This window comes from Protobothrops mucrosquamatus, unplaced genomic scaffold, assembly GCF_001527695.2.
Source record: "Protobothrops mucrosquamatus isolate PMUCROS unplaced genomic scaffold, P.Mucros_1.0 scaffold2164, whole genome shotgun sequence".
NCBI classification, from domain to species: Eukaryota; Metazoa; Chordata; class Lepidosauria; order Squamata; family Viperidae; genus Protobothrops; species Protobothrops mucrosquamatus.
Window position 1 is genome coordinate 218,833 of NW_015388260.1, and position 25,715 is coordinate 244,547.

The 25,715-nt window shown below is 37.0% G+C and overlaps 1 protein-coding gene across 1 annotated transcript in view; it reads right to left on the reverse strand.

Moving 5' to 3' along the window:
- PKP4 (plakophilin 4) overlaps positions 1-25,715 on the reverse strand; it is a 94,946-nt gene that overhangs the window by 11,488 nt on the left and 57,743 nt on the right. Inside the window, exons 8-15 of the mRNA XM_015824223.1 lie at positions 23,733-23,949; positions 23,334-23,466; positions 20,236-20,449; positions 12,600-12,783; positions 6,758-6,875; positions 4,972-5,163; positions 4,613-4,786; positions 1,904-2,054 (exon numbers count right to left, since the gene is read on the reverse strand). Coding sequence (XP_015679709.1) covers positions 1,904-2,054; positions 4,613-4,786; positions 4,972-5,163; positions 6,758-6,875; positions 12,600-12,783; positions 20,236-20,449; positions 23,334-23,466; positions 23,733-23,949 — 1,383 coding nt within the window. The remainder of the gene's footprint in view (positions 1-1,903; positions 2,055-4,612; positions 4,787-4,971; positions 5,164-6,757; positions 6,876-12,599; positions 12,784-20,235; positions 20,450-23,333; positions 23,467-23,732; positions 23,950-25,715) is intronic.

The following is a 25,715-nucleotide window of genomic DNA, read 5'->3' on the forward strand; positions in this document are numbered from 1 at the left end:
ACAGGACTAAGGACTAAGACAAATTGGCTAATGTATTTGACTGAATATCCAGGCTTATGTTCATGCCAGATATAGCTGTTGCTTCTTTAAGAGCCACATGATGAGTCAATTTCTCAGTGCTGGGTGGGGAAGGAGCAAGATTGGCTGGGAAACTGTCATGGAATGTTCAAAATGACTATCATGTGACTGCAGCAGCCTGAAGCACCCACAACTTCCCCAAATTTCATGCTCTAAGGAATCACTGATCCCGTATTTTGGACACATTTGGTAAGTTAGTCCATTTGAGGTCCCTTGGTTCAAAAACTGTTGTCCTATGGAGCACTGTTTCATCCAGATAAAAGACATGGTAAGTTTTTTAATAATATATAGATGAGAAAAGCATTAATTCTGTGCTATAGTAACCACAGACAACTTTCAGTATTTAAGTAAAAACTACGATCGATCATACATTTAAACATTTATATTGTCTCCTTACAGGAGGGGATGGGTCATCCCCTCCAGTTGATGCCAATTTGTGGTTCTCTTAGATTCTCAGCTTGTGCCTCATTGAAATGTGAACTGAGTATGTATCTCATCCTTTTTTCAGCACTTCTCTCAATTTTTATGAGCTGTGTTATGAGGCCTGTCAGATGATAAAACAGATGCAGCATAAATGATTCTTCAAGTTATCGTCTCCATGATTTATCTGCTGCATGAGCCCTACATTTTACAGAAAATGTTGAAGCCTGTTTGAATTTATACATTTTATCATGATATTAAGCATGTCTGAAGAAGCTAGAACATGGCTAACAAAATGTTAGCACATTCTCATCATCTCAGATGCATCACCCTGGTATCATTTCACCAATTGATCAAATACATTGGTTCCTTATCCCAAATCCATTTCTTATTCTTTCAGCTAAACAAAATCCCAAATCATATTATTATGTACAGAGGCATATTATAAGCTTTTGCCCTGCCTATGAATCCCTTTCCCAGGTGTGTTGTTTCCCAGGTAAAGTGTGTTTAAACTTTCCTATTTTCCTAGCTAGGTTTTAATTAGCTTTTTATATTAAGTGATCACAAAATCACTTTTATATATTTTAAATGCTTCCTTGCACAACTTTTTAATGAATTTCATAAGTTTCCACTGCTTTTAATAATTAATTTTGTAATCTCTCCACACGTTGGGAGTATTTGAAGGAATATTTTGTCCACTGCCACTACCAAAAGGCACAGAGTATTCCAAGCACTGCAGCCAGAATGTTATTCTGATTTCTTCTATTTGATTTAAACTTCATAAAAAACTTGGGTTTAGATCTAAAAGTGTAACCTCATATACTTTCTGCTCTACAAGAAGGAACATTTCTTAGCTGGCAAGCTATATTTCAAGCAAATTCATCTGGTTTGATCTTGAGAAATACCAAATCAATTCCTACTCATAGGCTTTTCAGAAACTCAAACCAATAATCTAGACTGTACTAATAAACATATTAATAAACATTCTTCCTTCATTTATAAAAAGAAATCCAGAGGAAGAAGGGAAGAGTGGCTTATTGGTAAGAAATGGGTCTTACGTATCCACATTGCCATTTTGAGAGAAATACAAAAGTTAAAAATAAGATTTTAAAATTATTATTTTTTTTATAAAAAAAACCCTGTAAATCTCCAAAGGAAAAGCATCTTCGGGAGCTGTCAGAACCCACCATTAGATGTAAAAGATCTATGGTTATACTGAAACTGGAAAAAAAATCCAATCAAGTTCAGCAAATATAAATTCCACCCAAATTAATTTATCTTTGGTGGTAGTTTTCCACAGTGGAGAGGCATGGAATGGATAATAGAATTCTAAAATGATTTTTTTAAAAACATGTCTTCAAAGTTTCTCGTATTTATAGTTTGGCTGGTGCCCCTCAATACTCACCAATAAGCTCCTTGTTACGCACATCTAGTGCCATATTTCTCAGGGCTGTTGCCACGGAAGAAACAACTCTATCATTGTCCATTCTTAGCAATTCCACAAGAATTGGAAGTCCTTTCTCTTTCCTGACAGCTGCTCGAATATATGCTGCAAACTGTTGCATAAAAATAAAAGTTACTTACAAAAGTCTTTTCTTATTTATGAATCCATCGAAATTACCTTTCAAAACATAAATTTTTATATCTTTTCAAAATTTATTTTATAGCTTTTCAAATGAGTTTATTCTAACTATAAATGGGAATCCTGCATCCAGGGCCCATTAAATTAAGTGCGGGTTTGGCACTGATTGAGTTCGGAAGGCTTTTTCTTATGAGTCATAGAGAAATAAAATGAATTAAAATACTAAATTATGTGATCATTGTTTCAATCGCCATTAAAGATGTAGTGACACTTATAGAATAAAGACAAAATGTTTGGAAAGTTAAGCTGCTGAAGCAATTTAACATAGCAGTATGTTATTTATTTATAAGTATCTTCCAAAGTAGATATTAAAAAAAAAATCCTTGGAATGACAAAATACTTTGTAAAGTAACGTTGACAAACTCTGTAGTCCAGTATCTTTGTCTTTCACTTTTTTCTGGAAACCTAGCTGTATTTCAGCAAAGTCAATTAGCTAAATTAAATTCTTTTTCTTTTACTAGAAAAATGCTAGATTTTTGAATTTTACTAGAATATAATCTAGAAAGTATGATAAATGATACTACACAGTTATAAAACTATGTTCAGACAAGATGCTCCAGTATTCTTAACAGAGTGCTATTTGTAATGCTCTTCTCCTGAAAAAAAAAAAGATTTTTGTTCCTGTTATATGCTGTAAAAGATCAGATTTATAAACTGCAGAAGGCAGTGATCAAGAACCACCATCCATCTCTAATAGCTTATTTTTTAAAAAAAAAATTAGGAGAGAAGAGTTGTAGCTTTGTCCTTGAGAGGAGCGGGAATTTGAAACCGTGGGACATGTTTTGCTGCATTGCCTTTTTGTAAAAAAAATATGAGATACTTGTATTTCCCTATGTATATAACATAAATACCTAGGCAGCATAGGCCGATTGCCTTAGCCCAGGGGTCTTCAAACTTGGCCCTTTTATGACTTGTGGACTCCAACTCCCAGAATTCCTCAGCCAGGCACGCTGGCTGAGGAATTCTGGGAGTTGAAGTCCACAAGTCATAAAAGGGCCAAGTTTGAAGACCCCTGCCTTAATCTCTTGCTAATTGATTGGAAGCAGGGATTTCAAAGAATGTAGCCTACTTCTGTATTAGAACTATGATTAAACCTAAACAACTCCTTCAAGTGAGGTGATGCTGAACCTTAACGAGGCTTCCATAACTCAATGTATTTTCTCTCCCCATTTCCTCCCTGCCTTTTTTCTCTTTTCCTTTTAAATATGCACATAAAATTCTATGTTTTACTCTGCTATTTCTTGGTTATAATTGATTGGGCCATACTTGCTACAAATAACTAGGACAGATAACTAAAAAAAACCATAATGATATTAGAAATTTTAAGATATTACAAGAATGTAAAGCTATACTAGCTTATATTAAGTCTAATACTTGCTGAAGCCCTGCAAAAGGGTTCATTTTATCCACACCTTATTTTATTCTATCAATTTGAATTTTTTATTTTTATGTTTGTTTTTGAGTAATTGTTATGTCATTAGTTCTATGCTGGTCTATGAACAAAATAAAATGGATGGATACAAAATGTTCAAAATATAAGAATACCTTCAGATGTATCTTAACATTTAGCATTTGTTTGAATTTAGTCATTGGATCTGAAAAGAATGCAATGAATATTCAAACAACTCTCTGATTTTCCACTTCTATTAAACAATGAATGTTGAGGAGCAATTGGCTTTGTTCAATTGGCCTATATATAAAGGCCTAACTATGCATGACAATGATTGGAAAAGCAGTTCTACATTTTGATGTAGAGCTGCGATATACCTGCCAGGATCCCCAAACCATGCTGTTTGTTCTTCAGAAGGACAGAATATTGTTTAGAGGCCCAAATATTACTTTCCTGGTCTTGCAATTGTTGTTGACAGCAATGGTAAGGTCATGAACTACATCAGCTTCAAGGTCAGCATAATTCTTCCTCTATTCTATGACCATATTAGAAGCCTGAGAAAGCTAGGAAAGATTCCTAGCATGCTCAGGGAATGTCTATTAACCTTCTCCCTTTTCTTGCTGGTTCCAGTACCAAAGCTTTTTCAGCTGGCTAAGAAAGAATGCCTAAATACATATACATATTTGCCCTTCAAAATCCTATCTTCTTTTTCTAGCCCTAAAAATATATCGTATGTCTCTGAGGATGCCCTTCCAGACTTCACACAATTGCAACCTAATGTTAAATCTGCAGATAAGTTGCAAATGCACTATAAGGAATCAGGTCAATTAATTTTACTAGCTGAATAACAGTCATATGATCCTACTTGTAAATTCAAGTTTTGTTAGACTGAAGTAACTTTAGAAACATTTCAGGACAGACCTTGTGATTTCAAGCAATTGGATTAAAAAAAACAACGGTTTGCAGTTAGCTGTAATATTGCAACTCATACTCCAAACTTCACAGTCTACATCACAAATATCAATGTTGTAAAGGCAGGAGGAATGAATTATCACTACTCCCAAGTTTCCTACACTACCTACCTTCCAGTTGCCTGCAGAAAGATTCTGAAGAGATCCTGCAGAACCTTCCAAAGTGGCTGGATTGGAACTTTCAGCTAGAAGAGTTAGATATGGTTTTACGACAGATGGGTGCCACAACATTTCCACGCCTTTAGGAGATTTGGACAACCCTGGTATTGGACCAACTCCATCCCACTGTACAAAATAAGCACAATAAAAATAATTACATTCAAACAGTTGTTTCTTTTTTTTAACGTATAGTGACTCAATGTTCTCATAAAAAGCTTCCACTGTAATATAAATAGATAATGGGAAAATTCTTTTTGGTATTCCTAAGAGAGTTACTACGCAAAAAGAAAAAAGAAAAGAAAAGAAAGAACCTGATCCTCTTGCGAAGTTTTCTTCTTCTTCTTCTTCTTTTTTCCCCAGCAGCTTGAGTCAGAATCTTTGCTGGGCGATTCCTTCCCCAAAAAGTCATCCAGCTCACTGATGCCAAGAAGGCGGGCTTGAGGAACCTCAAGCTCTAGACGATAAGAAAGGTTCCGAAGTGTGCACACGCAGTTTTCGACGGTCTAAAAGTGAAACGGAAGAGATTCAAAGAAATCCAATAATGATTTGGGCAGATAAAGTTTAGAGACTATTTAGGGAATAAATGTGTTGAGGAGAAGAAAGAAAGAAAGAAAGGAAGGAAGGAAGGAAGGAAGGAAGGAAGGAAGGAAGGAAGGATCAAGCTATTTCTCCTTAAGTTTTTCACTTCTCCAAGTAAAGCAATGACGATTAAATTTTCTAATCTTTTAATATCATAATGTTATCCAACTCAAGGCTTTTCAACCAGTGGTACGGGTACCACCTGTGGTACATTGGCACCTGGCAGGTGCTACGCGACCATCCTAGAAAAGTGGTAGTAAGGGAGGGGAATGAGCTGAACCGGTGGCAGCACCACACAAGCCTGAGCGAGAGACGGCTGGAGCTGCAGGGCGGTCAGGGCTCAGCGGAAGTGCCAGGATCAGCGCCAGGCTCCAGCTGGAGCTCGGCACTGATCCTACCACTTCTGTTGATCCCAGAAGAAGCGCCAATCAGCTGGAATGTTGCAGCATCTCCAGGGTCTTGTGATTTACATCCAGATGCTTGGCAACTGATTCATATTTATGACGGTCACAGTGTCCCAGGGTCATGTGAAGTGACCAAAACCTGCTGCAACCACCCAGCAGACCGGGGGGGGGGAATAAAAACCAAACACCCCCCCACCCCACCCCCGTTGCCAATCTCAACAGAAATGCTCACAACAATGAAAACCTCGGACAGGAGGAAGAGCACCGCCGGGTGGGCAGGCAGGTGTCTTGCTCGGCACTTTTTTCAGTGCCATTGTAACTTCGAACAGTCACTAAGCGAACTGTTGTAAGTAGAGGACTACCAGCACTTCATCACTTTTTTCCTTTTTTTTTTTTTGGTCATCAAGTTTTTGACACCTTGCTAGGCAACTGGTGGTACTCAGATATTGCCATATCCTAAAAGTGGCACAATGGGTGAAAAGGTTGAAAAGCCCTGATCCAACTCATATGGAATGTTAAATTCCTAAACGACTGCATTTTTCAAATCCTGAATTTGTGATATTGAAGTAATAAGAAACATCAATCCTATCTGAAATTTAACAAACATGGCACCTCAAAGCTGACTCTGTCTTTTTGGCTGTATTGTGACTGTGGGTTTTTTTTTTATCTTTGCTGAAATGATATAAATATTTTAAGATGTTGTGGTATATCCCGACTGTTTTCCTTATTTTGAAGTACTAACTTAATGAATTACTGTCAGTATCAGATAGTGCTAATATAGCTAACACCCTCCTGTAGGTGTTCACAAACTTTATTACAGTGAATCTTCCCTAAACAACAAGTATAGTTTTTTTTCTTAAAAATGCTAAATTGGAATAAGGGGTGAATAGGAATTAGAAAGGGCTGAAAAGTAAACAGCAGCAACAGTAGCAACAACAAACCCCTTGTCTGTTTAAGTTGTCTGTCTGCACAAAAAACATACTAATGATGTCATTTCACATACAAATTATTCAGTAACAAAACGACAAATTCTGACTTAAAATAATATAGACATCTGTCAATTCTACATAACTCTTATTTGAAAAGAAAATTGATAATGAAAACATTTGCATACCTTGCTATCATAATCAGAAGTGTTCACACATGTATGGATCACATATAACAAAGAATCAACCAATCCTTCACAAGATCTCATTTGTTTCCTTGCCTCTTCTCCTGCAGAACTTAAATTCCTAAGGCACAAAATAAAGCAAAAAATACAGAACCTGTGATATATCCACCATATTTTATTATATCAGCTATAATATACCTATACAATAAATTGATTATAAAAGAACATTTATCCAAGATGATACTATTGACTTGTGGGGAAGTATAAAAAATCTGGAAGCGTTCGGTTTGATGTATGATGATGATGATGATATTATTATTATGTACCCATAGTTTATCAGACAGTTCTGACTAGTTTTGCTACTTTTTACTATTGGATCCTTTTCAAGAATCTAAGATAGTTAAACACATTATCTGTTGTTGTTGTTGTACAAGGACATTGTCATTATTGTTTGCTAAATGAACAGGTAACCAAAACAATAATTTAACAGAAAATCTACAGTATTTTCACAATGGGCAACAACTAACATGGTACAAACAGATTTCTGCCTCCTCTTCCATTTCTCTGATTTGCTCTGGTGTTTACCTCCAACACTCGAGTTCATTTGGAGAATATGAACAAAAGGAGAAAAGGCCATTTCACTGGAGAATATAATAGCAATAGTGGATTAGCATCTCTGAATACAACCTATTCTATTTTTTTTCTAAGACCATTCGTATTTGGAGAGAAAATGCAGAAACTTCTACAATATTTAACAAGGTACGGCTTTCTTTAAACATATCAGTTCACACTGATCAAGCTACACATGCAAATTTGACAAATCTGTGAATGAGATCTTCAGCACCTCCCTTCGGAGCCCCAAAACTATTGTGTTTCAAGTATCTCTTTAAAACCTATCTTTTTTTTTGGCCTTCTCTCTAGCCATGGTTCTATTTTAGTTAATTTAATTTAATTTATTTAATTGTTAAGTTTTGTGTGTGATTTTTAATTTATTTTATAACTACTGTAGTTTGCTTCTGGATTTTCAGTAAAAAAATCTCTTTCCCATTATTTATGTAGATAGGTGCCTGATTTTTTTGATTCCCTCAATAGGGAATTAACCCTCCCCATTTATCCGGGCTTGGGACCGGCATATAGATGTGTTACTATCTATATGGCTGGGTTGACAGTACTGGGATAATACTGCTGCAGAGTCAGCTTGGCAACAAGAATACTGTATATTATATACCAGTGATGGCGAACCTTTTAGAGACCGAGTGCCCAAAAAATGGCCCCGTCCCCGCTCCACCCCCTGCCCCGCCCCTGCTCTGCCCCCATCCCCCGCCCGCCCACAGGACCACTCACCGCCTCCAGGGCCCGCCGCAGATCGCCCAGGCAGCCCAGCAGCGCTATGGCGGCCATACCCTCTGCCCGCACCCTGCAGCATCAACTGCATGATGGGGTGTGAAGGCAGAGTCTTGTCTACGCTGCCTGGCTGCCATGTCCTTGGCTGCGCTGCTCCGTGTGGGCCACGCTCGAGGGTGAGTCTTCTTCAGGGGGGCTGCTGGAGAGGAGGGGGTCACGGGGGGAAGCAAGGTTGGGGCAATGACATGTGTGCCCACAGAGAGGGTTCCGAGTGCCGCCTCTGGCACCCATGCCATAGGTTCGCCACCACTGTTATATACTATATTGCACCATCTTGGAGGTCACATGCATAACATCAATGATAACATTTGCAAACCCCATGGTACCTTTACCGAAAAGCTGAACTGATGGAATAATGTTTCCACCACATCTATAGCCACTACGAAATGATGTACCACTTGGAGAAAGAGTTTAGGTTCTCCTCCAAAACCAATACCAGAGGCAAGATCAAGAATCAGAGAGACTGAAGAGGCTATAAAATAACTAAAGCAAGGCACACAGCAGGTTGATGTGATGAGGTCAAAGCAGAAGCACTGAAGTCAGGAGGTAAGCTTTGCCAAGACCTGTGCTCATTAATTATGCCAACCACTAATTCTCCACTTTCTGATCTGGACATCAAAGCAAGCCATCAGAATATCCATATGTAAAAAAAAAGGGGACAGCCACAAGTGCAGACCTTATCATAGGATCAGTTTTACTTTCTATTGGTGATAAAATATTCATATGGACAATGCAACTCCAAATACAAAAACAAACAGAACAAGAGGCTTGCTGGTTTCTCTCCAAACTGCTTTCACCAAATATTTATGCTACATCATGTAATGGAAGAATGAATGAAGTTCAGCTAGCGCTGGCCACTGAGGAAATATCAAGCAAGATCCCATGCTTCCTACAGCACAGATATAATATCTTAATCAGTTGTGTTTGCCTCAAAAGTGAATTATAAGAGGGTTTCCCAGAGCACACTGGGTATGCCAAGAATGTTACTGTTGTTCAATACTGCAGTAGATGCCTTCATGAAAGAAAATCTCCACCATTAAGCATGGACTTGAATATGGTCAGGGACAGCTCACTGACGACTTAATGTATGCAGATGACATTGCAATTTTTGCCATGGGAACATGGTCATTTGGATTGGTAATCGGTATGGAAAATATGAAAATATTGAGTGGTGATGGCTCATCAAGAGTCATGTGGCTAATGAGCTACAATTAAAAGAATTCAAATATTGCAGCTCCATAGTACAGAAAAAGAGAGTCCTCTCAACACCTCAGTGTAGCTGGAGTGATAAAAACTAAATTAGTGCTACCACCACAGCTTTTGGTTAACTTATTTGTTGTCTACTGTTACTGTCTTTTACTTTTACTGTCTAACATTACTGTATACACCAATTTTTCAGTCAACGGTACTACCAGTGCTATTCTATGGGGCTGGATCACAGATACTTCTACAATTAGAGATCTAAAAACAGGATACCTTCCAAATGGAAATGTCTGTGTAAGATCCTTGGCATCATACTGATGGACTGCATAAAAAAATGAAGCCATCCATCAGTAAAAGAACCACTAGCCAGTAATAGCTAATGAATTCCCAAAACAGTTATGGATGTAGCATATTTGCATAACTTTTTATTTATCTGTATTTCTTTATTTTTACAAATAACTCAAGGTGATGAACATATCTAATACATCTTCCTTTTCCTATTTTTCTCACAACAACCTTTTGAGGTGGGGTTGGGCTCTGAGAGAGAGAGAGGGGGGAGAGAGAAGAGAGAGAAGAGAGAGAAGAGAGAGAGGGGGAGAGAGAGAGAGAGACTGGCCCAATATTGGGTATAATTCACTCTGTTGCAAAGTATGCTGGAGAACATGACCTCGTGGCTGGAAAGTTCAGTGCAGGGCACCAAGTAAAACGTAAATAGGCTAAATTGAAACAGAGCCAGTCTGCTGAAAGCAGTTTTCCCAATGGCAGCTACAGAAGTACACTGGTTGTGAAACTGTATTCAGCCAATTGTGATGTTAGGAAATCAAGTTGTGGGATTTTACATGATGACAAACTGCACACAAACACCATCAATAAATAAATAAAGTGGTCAGTAATATGACTGAGCACAGAAAGCATAAGATTTACAAAAGAGAAAAAACCGACCATTTTTTCCCTTAAATGTTTCCATTTTGTTCTTGGGGATCAGCAAGTTCTTACCCAGATACACAGTCATTAATAAATGACCCATATGGCGTATTCCTTGCCATGTGCTGTTGCTGCCTGCCATGTCACTTGGCACTGTAAGGCACTGTCTGATCCAGAAACAGAGCATAACTGAGAACTGTCACCCAAAAGATTTTGGAATCTGCAATTAACTTTACTATTTAGAAAAATGGTGAAGAATTTTATTTGCTCTTTAGATGTGCATAGAATATTCTTCTGTGAAAAGTTCCTGCAGTCTGGCTGCAGTCTGGCTCAGAAGACCTTGTACTAATTCAAAGAACTGAAGAAAGAGGCATATAGATCAGCCACAACTTTGGAAAAAAGAGCATTTGCAAAGAAAAAAGAGCTATGAATGGCCTTTCTGTGGAGATGAGTCAGAGGTGCTGTTACTGGAGCTCACTGAATTTTAGATGACAAATGATGAAAGAAAATGATATGACACAAGAGTGGAGAAACTGAGATGTTATTTCTTTCATCCCTGACACTACACGAAGCAGGCAGCACTTGCTAAAACATGACTACATCTTAAGCTGCTATGATTTGTTGCTTGGCATGATGATAAAGAAGATAGTAATTCCTTGTTTGTTCTTTCCCCCCTGAACAATCACTTGTCTTTCCCTACATAAATTGTTGGTAATAGCCTGTAGGAGCTTGGGGATTAGTGGTATGCTAGGAAAAAGCATTGACTGAATACTGTAAGAATTACATTCTTTGAAGTTGAATTTCCTGCTTTCCCTGTCTGTCAACAGGTTCCAATTTTGGTGCTGGGATCATACTCAAGAGTTATGGAGGTTAAGGTAAATGACAAGGCAAGAAAGTGGTAATTGTCATCCTTCATCTTTAATAGGTTCCCTACTTACCTAGAAGCATGGAGCATAATAAGCAGCTTCTGCTATGCATTCTTGCCAATCTAAGAACCACTGGAAGTAAAGGAATGGGCACCTGGTACACATACCTACTCACTCATAACTGGTGGAGCCTGGATGACATCCAAAACAATATTCAATAGCCATTTGGATAAGCTTACGGGTGGAAATGAAATAAGGTTTATTGGGTCAATGACCAGGAGTTTAAAGGTGGGCTTCCTCATATGGAGAGAGATCTCTTGGTCATTTATCAGCAAGTCTGGAGAAAGAATGGGCGGCCAGTTCAAAACAAAAGCTTTTAAAACCAGTAATCACCTTAATAAATGTATCAGTCGATGAGCTTCCAGAAAAGATTCTAAGTGGCAGTGAAGCAGCACCTGATTTGGATGGCAACTGAACTGAAATCTCCACTAAACCCAAGACTGCTTGAACCAGAGCTGCTAATGCTGAAGGGGCAAAAATCATAGGTAGAACTAATTCTGTAACAGGCAAAGATATATTATCTGGCTCCCATGTCAAAAGTACTACCTACTTTTGAACTTGACATTTCAAAGCCCCTGCAAGCTAATATGAAGATCAGTAGTGCCGAGAGCTTAAGCAATAAGGTTTCCTTGAGAAATTACTGTACTATTGTAAGGTAAGAAAAGCCCACTTTGAAAACATAAAGGCAGTCCAGTGGAAGTAGTAAGTACCTTTTATCCCAAGATTTTATTTATTTGTGAAATGTATATAGTCACTCATCTCACCAAAGGCAACTGATAAAAACCAATAACCAGGAAAGAAGTTCTGATGTTATGGTGCTCGGTAACTAAAAAAAGTTATAAATTGAGTGCGTTTTTAGATTTTGGGGTGAAAATCTATAGATTTATTTTAGAATCTGGATTTATAGAATGCAGCCAAGATCAAAAAGTCTTCCCTGAGCTGAAATTGTGTAGCTTGAACAATAGACTTCCATGCAAAATGGACATATTTGGCACTCATGGGCCTACTGAAACATTTTTGGTAAAATATGAGAAGTACATACATACATACCAGCTATTCTTATATTGATTTTGATGGAAGTACTTTGTCTTAATTTTGCAATGCTTGCATTAATAAAAACCATACAAACATTGATAATATGCTGCAAAATAAATTACTACTTTGATCTGGACCAAATCAACTCGGTGAAGGCTAAATCTGAATGAGCATTTAATCAAATACACAGGATTATTTGATTCATATAACAGTATATCTTTGGGTCTAACATTTGCAGCACTTCTTTCACTACTGAAAAGAAAGAAGATTACCTTGAATGAAAAAACGAACGGTTTAAAAGGATGCATAAGCATTTATTAGTTAAGGTGATTATTATGAAACTATGATTTTACCTTAGACAACCTGTTGTGTTGCGCAGAACTAAAGAAGTCTGGAATTTAATTTTATGATCATCATCAAAGGAAGAATTATTCCATCCAGAATGAGGAACTATCACACTGTTCGTTAATGTTGCTAGAGCATCTCGGATGATTGTCATTTTTACTGCATCACACGAAGACAGGTTCCAGAGGACACCTTTGGAATAAGGATATATCACAGGTTGTAACAGAAAAGATCAAGAGGCATATCAGTTTCAGCTATCATTTCAAAAGATCAAAGAACTCATAGCAGTAAGCCCAATACATGCATTTCTAATAGGAATGCAACCATTGCTAACATCGAACAGCATAAAAAATATCCTTTTTTTCTATGTGTTTTTTGGTCTGCCACCAAACATATTACAAAGAAAGAGCTCTTACTAGGTCTATAAAACATGAAGTGTCATAGCTACTGACGATTTAATAAATCGGAAAGAACTTAGAATGGCACGAGACTGTAGTGCAAATGGTGGATTGATGCAACCTAAACACCAACCCCACATCCATTTTCTTTGGAGTAAGCTGCATTTAATCCAATAAACAAATATAGCATTGTGCACTGCTTTATAAAGGTTTTCCAATATATTTCTGTATATTCTAAGGCAGTGGTGGCGAACCTATGGCACAAGTGCCAGAGGTGGCACTCGGAGCCCTCTGCGGGCACGCATGCTGTCGTCCCAGCCCCGCCTCCCCCCGCAGCCCCCTCCTCACCAGCAGCCCCCCCAGAGGAGAGTCACCCCCGGGTGCGGCCCGCGCGGAGCAGCGCAGACAAGCACATGGCAGCTGGGCAGATGATGCTGTGGGGCGCGGGCAGAGGGTGTGGCCACCATGTTGCTGCAGGGCCACCTGGGCAATCTGCAGCGGGCCAGGGGATGGCCCAGAGGGCGGAGCAGGGTGGGGGCGGGCGGATGGGCCAGGATGGTTTTTGGGCACTCAGTTTCTAAAAGGTTCGCCATCACTGTTCTAAGGAATGAAAGGAACAGCGACCCGCCATTTATAATGGAAGTACAGAGCAGGAGTAATTTAGGAAATATGTAAAATTTTTGACTCAAGGCATTGTTAAAAATTGATTCAGTGTAATAGTGGTTTAGTTATTTTTTTCAAAGAATCAGAACATAAGCAATCACTATAATGGATTTATTGTAGATGAAATTACAAAAGCTATTTTTGTAAATAATGAATATAATGGAATTATATTCCTTATCTTCATAAAGATTGACAAAAAGAAAAAGGAAAGAAGTATTGCAGTATCAATTTGCAAATAAAGCCTATCCTTTCTGCAGCTCTATAAATAATACTCTTAATTCATAGCCCGAAACAAAACATTTAAGGATTTTTTTCTCTAGAAAAAGAGTCATATAAGGGCGATCATTATAAGTGTACTCAGTGAAGCGTGGTGTGGAGAAAATAAATGAGTCTTTCTTCGTCTTTCAAAATTCTGAACAGTGGGGTCATCCAAGGAAGCAAACTGTGTGGGATTCAGAACAGACAAGAAATAACTTTTTTTAAACAGTGGCACAGTTAAACTAGGTAATCATGCTGACATATCCTGATGACTGCTTGCTTGAATGGCTTTAAAAGAAGCAAATTCATGGAAGATAAAAGCCCATTAATGGCTACAATCATAAGCCTGACCTAATGTGTACCACCAATTGAGTCACTATAGTTTGTAAGAGAGAGTTGAAGTGGTTTCAGCATAGCTTTTTCTTTTAAAATCTTCCTGAGCTAATATTTACTTCACTGTTCAAACTTAATGCTTGACAAATACTTACAAGAAGCGAATCTGAAATAACAATAATCTGTCTCACCAAATTGCAACGTATTTTTTGGTCCAAACATTTTTAACAATGTACTTTTCCCCTTAGATAGTTCTACAAAGATAAAATATTTCCAATATCTGGAACTTCTGAGCAGCCTCTTCTTAACAAATATTCTGTTAGTATCTGGGTACCGAAGAAGGAATGTATAATTCCAACATTTCCCATTTTATGGTTCTTTCTCTACTGTCAACATATCCCAAGTCAGTATTAGGGCAGCAAAAATAGGATGCTTTCTATCAAATTAGCTGTCAGCTTTCCTTCCCAGAATCCTTTCTGTTTTATCTGTGACCAAACTTTGGGGAGATTTTCTGTATATGAATCACTAATACTCCTATCCACATGCTTCCTTTGTTATAATTTGTCACTCTATTGAATTGTTTTTATAATATTTATTAATTTTATGGGTATAATTATTCAACCATTTTTTCTTCTTGGTATAAATAGGAATGCCACAAATAAAATCTGAAGTAAAAAAAACACCCCTAAATGTTGGCTTGACAGTGCTATTTAAAATAACCTCTCCAGTATTTGAAATGAGTACTAGACTTTCCAGAATATGAAAAATTGGAAGAATTTTGAGAATTGATTTTGTTATAATTGATCTCTTTCATTATAATTTCATTTCATAATATCCAATTAACCAGTAGGAATCATCTGTAAAGAAAGTGAAGAGTTAATTATTATAAAATATGATTTCCATTCTTTTACCAGTTCAAACCTAATGTTAGGCAACATATTGTGTGAACATGTTAAAAGTCTGTTTCCCTTCTCTCTTCCTTCCCTTGTACATATTATAGATATGGAAAAGGCAAAAGATTTACAGTCCCAGTAAAATGACATTTGCATAATAGATGTAGTCCTTTCTTAAGGACAGCTTCCAACAAGCAGAGTCAACAGAGAAGCCAGCAATAAAACCGCAAGCCAGTCATGTCTTGTTTAATGATTGCGGATGATTTGCTTAACAACCATGGAGGAAGTAAGTCTGTTGTGGTCATGTGATGTCTTACTTAATGACCATGTTGCTTATGACAGAATTGCCGGACCCAATTGTGGTAGTTAAGCAAGGACTACCTGTAACAGATATTTGGAGGAGAAAGTTTTTATTTACAAAGATTTGGGGCAATTATTCAGCAAACAGGGTGGGCTGCAAACAAGAATACGCTTAATTAAATTTGGCATGGTTTAGTTGCAACTAATTACTGACATGCTTACATTAATATCTCAGAGGAAATGGAAAGTGCTATTTTTCGTACTCAACGCTAAATACGACTGATGAGTAATGGCACTACAATAAATGTTAGTCCAGGTGCCTTCATATTCTTTTCTTGAGGCAACTAATCACTTTGCACTGCATATTCTAAAAAGAAGATATAGGAAAAGACACATACTGCCTGAATCACTTCTAAAATGATGAAAATCTTTAATGACAGTTGGCTCTAAAATATTCTGTATCATTTCTTGCCAGTTTTGATTCAGCTTTAGATTGTATGATTTATATTCCCTTATTGTTTGAACAGTAGGATAATTCTATTCTTAAGTTATTACAAACTTAATAACTCTTGCAGATACTTGAGAAAGGAGGATAAATGAAATTTCAATGAGAATTCTAATAATAAAAATGGGGAAATGTCTTAAGATCAGTTTCAATGCCATCTCAAAATGTACCAAGCTGAAATCCAAAGAGCCATGTGTAAAGAACATATTTAAATAGTCATGCATTCATAATTACAGCAATATTATGTATTCTTGCTTGCACTTGCAGGTGTAACACACCAGGAAACCCTGGTTTACTTTGAAATTATGCTCTTCTGTTAATTTGCATGTGCAGAGTCAAACACTTGATGTAAGTAAAATGCCAACTGCATACAATTCCCCCTACCCAATAGCACTGTTTTATTTTTAACATAAGCCTAACATTAAACTTAAATCAGAATATTCTGAGGTCTGCATCTATGATTATTAGCTGTGTCATTTTCCGGCTGCTGTGCTGAACTGTTTTCCATCCAGCAGTGCAATTTATTGGAGGTTTGCATCTGACGCTGGTGTGCAGGGCAAACTGTTGTAGGCATTCGTGCAGAAAGAATAGTTGTTCCTTGGTGGAGGCTTGCCTACATGCAAATTTCTGTCATTTGCGTGCTTATTGAAACATACGACATCCATATGTGGCTCCATCAAAAGAGAATATACATAGCTCAGGACTGAACTATGGAGTGCTTAGTGTTCTCTCAGCTTAGTTGTTTGCAGATGTTTCCTTACCTGACTAGATAACTTCATTAGGTAACAACATTTATTTTATTTATTTATTCAATAAGATTACTTGCCAATCCTCCCAGGTAAAACAGGCAGGAAACATGATAAGCTAAATCTACTTTACTGTAAGGCTACATTGACAGAATCTTGAAAGCCTGAAAGTAAGATTCTTCTGCCATCAATTTTTAATAACCTGATCCTAAGTTTCTTTCTCTGTCTCTTAAGCCATTAGGGAGTTCCCCCACTCTTGGTTGATTATTCTCTAATCCAGGGGTCCCTAACTCATGGGCCTTGAGCCCTTTGGAACCAGGCCGCGGAAGTGGAGGGCGAACGTGTGTGTATGCATGCGGATTCCCACTTGCCGAGCAGTGGGAAAGCATGGCCGTTCCATTTGCGTGAGAGGTGGGCGTGTACGCCCACTTGTGCAAATAGAATTGTCCGCATGTTTGCCTGCCACTCACGCAAAACCATTCTCTCTACCCTGCGCCCCCCACCCCCAGCCAGTTCGCAAAGCCGGAAAGGTTGGGGAACTCTGCTCTAGGCAACATCTTTTTCTCTCATCCATCAAGATCATTCCTACATGCCAATATATTATCCAACTAAGTATCATCATTCATGAAAAACATGAATACCAGAGTCTGAGAGAATCATGGCAGCGTTAGAGCTAATGTTACAAATACTACACTGAATATTATGTAAAATATTATGCATGCCTTCTAGCTATGTAATGGAATATTCAGAATCTTTGGCAGTATGCATAATCCATGACATGGATGGAAAATGGGCCCTGACCAAAACTGGCGTTTGTTATATACTAAATTGCCAGTAGGACTAGTTTAACAACATCATGCTATCTATGTACTCTTTTAATTTAATTTTAAATTTCTTTAATTTCCAACGCAAATTGTCATCTAAGTAGTTAGTATAAGCAACAGTTCAATAATGTCCTGAATGAAATGGTAAAGAAAGAATATTTGTATAATATCCTGGGAAAAAATAAGTACAGGTAGACCTTGACTTATGTCTGTAATTGAACCCAGAATTATGATCATGAATTGTGTTGGTCATTAAGGAACGGCTGCTGGAATTGGGTATGTCTAGTTTAATGAAGAGAAGGACGAGGGGGGACATGATAGCAGTGTTCCAATATCTCAGGGGCTGCCATAAAGAAGAGGGAGTCAAGCTATTTTCCAAAGCGCCTGGAGGCAGGACAAGAAGCAACGGATGGAAACTAAGCAAGGAGAGAAGCAATCTAGAACTAAGGAGAAACTTCCTGACAGTGAGAACAATTAACCAGTGGAACAACCTGCCTCCAGAAGCGGTGAATGCTCCAACACTGGAAGTTTTTAAGAAGAGACTGGACAGCCATTTGTCCAAAATGGTATAGGGTTTCCTGCCTGAGTAGGGGGGTGGACTAGATGACCTTCAAGGTCCCTTCCAACTTTACTACTACTACTACTACTACTATTATTATTATTATTATTATTATTATTATTAAGCAGGTCACTGTGTGAACATGCCTGATTTCATAACCTTTCTTGCGGCAGTTGTTAAATGATCCATGGTTGTTAAATGAACACCACAGTGTTTAAGCAAACCCGTTTAAGCCAATGGATGTTTTTTTTTGCCTGAAATGAAAGTAAAACTAGTTTCTGGGGGGAAAAATAAATGTTGTAAATTGTGGTTATGTGACCTCAAGACACTGCAAATGGCTGTAAAAGTGGGCCAATTGTCAAATGCCCAAAATACAATTACATCACTACATATGGGAGGGATTGACTGTCTTAATTTTGAAACTGGGTCATAAGTAACTCTGGGGAGGTCCATTGTAACTTTGTAAGTTAAGGACTTCCTGGAGCACTATAACCTGCAGTTGCAATATTGTTGTTCAGAGGGACAACAGTGTTTTCCCATCTTTTTTTCTGACTACTGAGGTATTCCAGGATTGGCAAAGAATGTCTCTAGAATTCCAAGCTCCTATTTTTTCCAATTATTGGAGCTACCAAAAATAGCTATATAAGATTATTCTCTATCATAAGCAATTATATCATGATCTTTGTTTCTGTCTTACTTTGGGGAATGGAGAAATGCAGGAAATAGTTGTCAACTCACTGTATGTGAGTACTCAAAGTGAATGACTAAGCAGTGATGGAACAACTTTCTAGGAAATTGAAGGTTTCAGGTTAAATAGGTTAGAAGCAGCAGATTTAGGTAAATAGGTTAGAAGTAGCAGATTTACTGAACTGAAATTTGTCTGCAGAGCAATGGCGAATAAAGATATTTTTCAAGGATGCAGGGAAGCAAAGAGAAAAAAAAAGTTCTCTCTCTTTTTTAATTTACTCCAAGTATTGCAGATTTCCTTGTTCTTTACAACTTGCAAAAACTAACAACATTCCAGAAGTTCAGTTCGGCTAATTCTTAATGCATGTGTCACACTCTGTATAGTGCGAAATGTGTGAATATTTTCTAACACTGTGAATAATTTTCTAAAACTGCAATCAACCACGCACACTCATTTGTGTGGGTCAGAAGTTAAGATTTCTGAATTTGAAAGGGATTATTTTGAAGTGAACAGTTATAGTGTTTGTGAGCACAAGCTACACATAAGATAGAAACCCTCTAATTTCTCAAGCCAGTGCTTGAATTTAAAATAAGATATTGAGGAAGTGAATCTGCACACAGATTTTAGATTCAGCTGGTGTCAATAAATGTTACATCATTGGATTCTCACAGAATATATTTCCCAAATTAGGGGATCAGTCTTTCCTATTGGCATTTGTAAATATCACGGGATTTCAGCTACCCAATGATTAATTTTTTTTAAAACAAGCTTAGATTAAGAGAATAGAACAGAATTTTTATCGTGCAGAAAATACACAGCACATTTCTCACTCTGAACACACAGTGAAATCATATAGATATATACTAAACATTTTACACTGTTTAAATAATTTCTGGAGAGATTGTAGGCTTTTAGGCAATATTTTAAATTTTTGCCTGAGTTATCAATACAATCTTACAGAGAAGACTATTTATAGTTCAGGATTGAACTGTGGGGTCCTTGGTGCTCTCTGAGCTTGATGGTTTTCTTGCAGACATTTTATTACCAAAGTAGGTAACATCATCAGTGCTGATGAGCGCTGATGAAGTTATTTAATTTGGTAATGAAGTATCTGCAAGAAAACCACCAAGCTCAGAGAGCACCCAGGATCCCAAAATACAGTCTTATGCCTATCCAACCAGAGGTAAGACTTACTCACATATAAGATATCATAAATTGTTACCCTCAGATCTTTACAAAAGAACATGATGACCAGAACTGATAAGGAAATGATAGGAGCCGATATACAAAACATCTGGAGGAAACCAGGTTGTCTAACTCTAGTATAAGTCTCAGTGAACCGAACAGACATGACTTAGAGGTGTGGTAAGTATTTTTTTCAAATAAATAAGAGCTATTTCAAAGGAACGCTTTTTCTTGCACACATATTCATTGTACCTGACTATAAATCATTTATTTCCTATCTATTAGCAATTACCTGTGACAAGTTCTCTTACTTCTGCATCAATTGATTTTCTTAGCAACCGTAAAAGTGCAGCTATTCCACCAACATTTTTCATTGCTATCTTATTTTCATCTGTAGATTTCCCAAATACCAGGTTCCGCAGGGCACCGCAAGCATTCTTCTGAACTTCAAGAACTCTGTGGTCCAACAGGTCAACCAAGTGCTTAATTCCACCTAACCTGCATACCTATAAAATACATTGAATAGAGGAGTCGGTGAATACGTGAAGTGAAATTCTGGAAAAATATATTTTTTTCTCTCACACTGGCTGCACATACCAAGCTGACTGTCTGCCTAGTTAATATTTGGCATTTCTAGGGGATATACAGTATGTCTAATTTATTAAAATACAGTGCTGTGTATAGCGTGTGTATTAGCCATCCCCCCCCCATTTTCAGCTAAAATAAATGTTCTGGAATTAAAACATGATTTACAGATATTTTAATAAAACCCATTAATAGTAATTTTTATAAACATGCTTGGCTGTATCTCAACAGTTTAGAGATGCACTTTTCTCAATCTTAAAATCTTTCATATGACTGTAAAAATAATATTCCCAATCCCTGGCCACACAAATATTTAGCTGCTCTGATTGCAGATGATGGAAGCTGTCATGTAACACCTCTGAAAGACAATAGGTTAAAGAAAGTTTTTAGGGAAAATTGTTTTTTCAAACATCTTTATATTAATGAAGGTAACTTGAAGTTTATGTTTAGTATAGGGGGTACCTTGCTCAATAGTAGTAACTGTGAGAGGGATCTCGGAGTCCTAGTGGACAATCACTTAGATATGAGCCAGCAGTGTGCTGCAGCTGCCAAAAAAGCCAACACAGTGCTGGGCTGCATTAACAGAGGGATAGAATCAAGATCACGTGAAGTATTAATACCACTTTACAATGCCTTAGTAAGGCCNAGGAGAAACTTCCTGACAGTTAGAACAATTAACCAATGGAACAACCTGCCTCCAGAAGTGGTGAATGCTCCAACACTGGAAGTTTTTAAGAAGAGACTGGACAGCCATTTGTCTGAAATGGTGTAGGGTTCCTGCCTGGGCAGGGGGTTGGACTCGATGACCTCCAAGGTCCCTTCCAACTTTATTATTATTATTATTAAATATCCAGAAAATTGGCATTAATCCAAATCCCTATATAATATATATATAGCATATGCATTATTATAGTGCATCATTTTTATATGAAATATCCCGTTAGCGGTTTATAGATATATGATAATAAACATGACCTTTTCAAGTGCTCAAAGCTCAAAGCAAATGACATGAGTTTTGTTTTAAGATTGGAATAAAATGTAGAGTTTTATTCCCAAAATTAGCTGCTTCAAATGTTTTCATTGTAGGTGTTTCAAGGGCTGTCTGAGCTTTGTGATTAGGATTCCCCTCCCTTCAAAGTTTTTCTAGTTCAGTCAGTAGAGCAGCAGACACCAATCGTGTACTCAGTACTATTGGTTTGGAGTTACTGTAATGGAGAGATGTAAGAATGGAGTGCTGAAAAGAAAGCAGCAAATAAGGATGCAGGTAAAGATTGCTTGCAGCTACATTTCTGCCAGCCTTTCATATTACTTGGCTTTTTTTTTTAAAGTGTTACTATCAGCAAGTTAGAGTTAATACTTGTGTACATCGTTTGACCCTCTTGCTTTCATAGCCTCTGAAATCCTGCGTGGCCTTTAACTCAGACAATTTATTTAATAATTATTCACAAGTGCTTCTGTTGTTATTATGGTTTGTCACACAGTCAGCCAGATGCTCAGACTGGATTTGGAATTTCTGTCTACCTATCAAGTCTTTTCCAAGGACCTGGGATAGACAGATGTGGATGTTTGATGGTGTTACAGATATCATTGCAGGTTGTAAGCTGTTCTGAGTAAAGCCAGCTTTTACAATTGGCTGATGGTGAATTTGTTAATGCCAATGGTTTTCAAGTGGTGCTCCATTCATTTGGGATTGTTATTATTATTATTAATATATTAATTATCAAAACCTAAAGATAGCTCTCATCTTGTCAGTGTTACAGATGTAACTAAATTTGAAGGAACTTTGATCAAAATGTTATGAGAAGACAAGGTAATCTGTGCTACCTATCTACTACTGATACAGAGAAATTGGCCAAGGGGATTTTTAACTTAAAAAAAAGAAAGAAAAAACATAGGAACAAAAATAATGTAGTATATTTTGTGTTGCCAAGATGGCTTGCTTATCTCCTACTGGAAAGCAAACATTGGAAATAATATAGTTCAAATCATGTCTGTTATTCATAGTGATGCTTCAGTCTCAGCTGAGCTCAAGATTAATGAGTAAATCCCATCTCTGTATAAATAAACTTGCTATTTGAATCGCTAAGGATAAAATCTAAGAAAATATTCATGCTTTTGTCCTAGAATTTAAAAATCTGCAAAAGTCCGCACTGGGGGTTTTAAATTTCCTTATAAAAAGAGAAAGCATGAAAAACAAAACTAGAAACACCTTTCAATTTGTTTATTTTGAAACTGGCTTAACAAGATTATCTTTGTATATATACTTCCTTATATAAATACTGCATTGTGAACACAGGAGAGAAGTGTCCAGAGAGATGGATTTCTTTAATGTTTAAGAGGTGGCAACTAATACTGGAAAGCATACTTTCAAATAATTCGAAGTTAAACACTATTCTTTGTAGTATTATTTTTCCTTCCATTTCATATATGCATAAATTTCACTAAAAACTTCATAAATATTCATATACTTGTTTTAAAGAGCCACACAGAGAAAATTGAGATTTTAAAAATCTCCCCCATTAGCCTTATATGCAAATATTTAGAAACGTTCCACAAAAATCACCAGGGTTTGCGTCTAAGTGTATGAGCAAATTATAATGTTAATGAGGGAAATAGCTAATTGCACAATGTTTTTCTACTGACCATAATAAAGCTTAAAAGCATGACTATATTTCCATTACTGGGTTTCTCAGTTCATAGAGTTTACAGTGTTTAACCTGATGAGTATTTCAACATTAAGCAATATGTTCTAATAGTTATGAAATATTCTTCACCGACAGTTGATCAGTAAGACCTGTTCCATACCTCGGTTTTTACTTTATTATCTCCAAAGCATAGGTGCTGTAGATAGGCTGCTGCGTTGGCCTGAACTGATGGGAACTGGTGTTGAAGCATATGAATGACTTCTGGCAACTCTGGATCCCGCCATGCAAATTCTCTTCAGTAGATAAGAAAATTCAAAGGAAAGAATGAATGCATTGTTATTTTATGAGATTTATTAGTTAGCCCCTAAGAGAGGTGGCTTTGAGAATGTGTATTTGAATCCAACAATAGTTTGAATTTTTGGATATCGGTAACTAAACTTAACTAAATTAAACCAGAGGTGAAAAACTAAAAATGAAATTCAAGGAATCACTTAAGGATTTATCTTTATTACTCTTGTGCTAATTGTACGTAACTGATTAAAATATCATTTATACTTGCCTGGGATCTTTCTGAATGCTGTCTATAGAGGGAGATCGTGTTGTTCCATCATCAGCAGGGACTGCATGTTGCATCCTGTTATAATTCGATTCAGACATCCGATAATGAAGTGACCTATAGGGTTCTGCGTAGGTAACTGATGTGTTCAGCGCGTAATTATTTCTTTGGTATGTAAGAGTGCTACGCTGACTAGATGATCTTTGAAGATTTCCAACACCTGGTATACCAAATAATTATGAGAATACTCCTTTGTACGGTTAACACACATATAGTATACACTATAGATACCAGCATGTATTCTTTGTTGTTGTCTTTCTCTTAATTCCTTTTCAAGAATGTTAAAAAATATATTGAGTGTTTCTCTCTCTATTGGTTTGTGAAGAATGTAGCTAAGCAGAAGATAGTTGTGATCCTAAAATAAGTTGACTTAGAAAAGAATATAGCATTATAAGAAAACTCCCTGCATCAGACTAATGCAGTGATTCTCAACATCAGCAACATCAAGACTTGTGGGCTTCAAAACTTCCAGAATTCCCCTAGCCAACATGCTGGGAGGAGAGGAGGGATAAGTCCACACAGTTTAACGCTGCTGAGATTGAGAAACACTGGACTAACGGCTCCTAGGTTCATTATTTTTTCTGCTGAGCCAATCAAATGCTTATGGGCAGTCCAAGAGTAGACAATTAAGGGTAATAAACTTGTCCTATTATTGCTCACATAAAATATATTTGCAACTAAGCATTAGTCAACATTCTAAGGTTTATTGCTAAATAAATATGAATGGTATTGTTCACACAGTGGAGGAGGGCTTATGTGAGAGACAAATTCCACAATGCCTTTCCTCATATTGCTTGTCATAGATCTACAATCTTCAGAAGGTTTTTATGAGATTCAAAGGAGAGGAATAGTTAATGTATTTCCTTCTATGAACTTCCTTAAGGTAACTTATTTTAGGATGGAAGGTACAGTCTTACTTAAAAAAATATTTTGAAGTTTAATTTCAGTACTGATCGACCTTTTAATCTCTTATTCTGTATCTTCAAAACGAGTTAGTCATAAAAGTGATAAACAGAGAGAGCTAGATCCAAATTTAGCCCTTCTTTGAAGTTAATCAACTAAAATTAATGGAATATAAATTAGCCATGACAAAAACCCGGATTTGGTCTGCAATAAATAATGCATTTGGTTAATGACTTGTTTAGAAGAAAATAAATTTGGCCTACGATAATACTTTCCTACACTTTCCTCCCTGAAAATCTCAACATCTGCTCCGAATTTGCTTTGGATTTTTTTTTAAAGCAACATACTATTTTTTTTCACTAAGCATTCACACTAAACAGGATTTAATCTTTACACTGTTTTATACTTTTTATCAAAATGTAGGAACATTGTTGAAATTCTATATTAAATGAGAGTAAAGTAAAAAAGCCATAAAACAAAAAAGTCTAATATAAATTCAATGTGCCTTAATAGAGACATAAGGCTGTAAGTAATTTTCAGAAGGTGACAATTTTGTTTCCTGATGCTACGAAGGGCTGCAAAAGGCAATCTACTAATATTGTGATGCAGCTGGAAAAGGTATGTCCAAAACCTTTGTCTGGGGTTTTTTTTTTTGTCCTTTGGGGAGTTTTAAAAAAGATTAGGAGGTGCAACCCTGTGAAAAACAGGCTGAAATTCGGCCATTTTGCTGTCAATTCTAGCAGTGTAATCAAAGAGTGCTTAAAGAACCCAAAGGGCCTGGTGAGTGTGTGGGTCTGAGCTCTCCATCTTTATAGTTAAAAAACAAGCAGCAGCTGCAGTTATATATACATAATTGCACAGTCACACTGTGAAATGAGTAGAATGTTGAACTAGAAGAGGATCAATTTCAACTCATTGGTTTGAACCTCACAGCAAATTATCTCTAAATCAGCTTACTTTATACCATGTTTCTGAAGGAAAGGTTGAATATGAATTTAATCACAATGAAAGAATATAATGCTG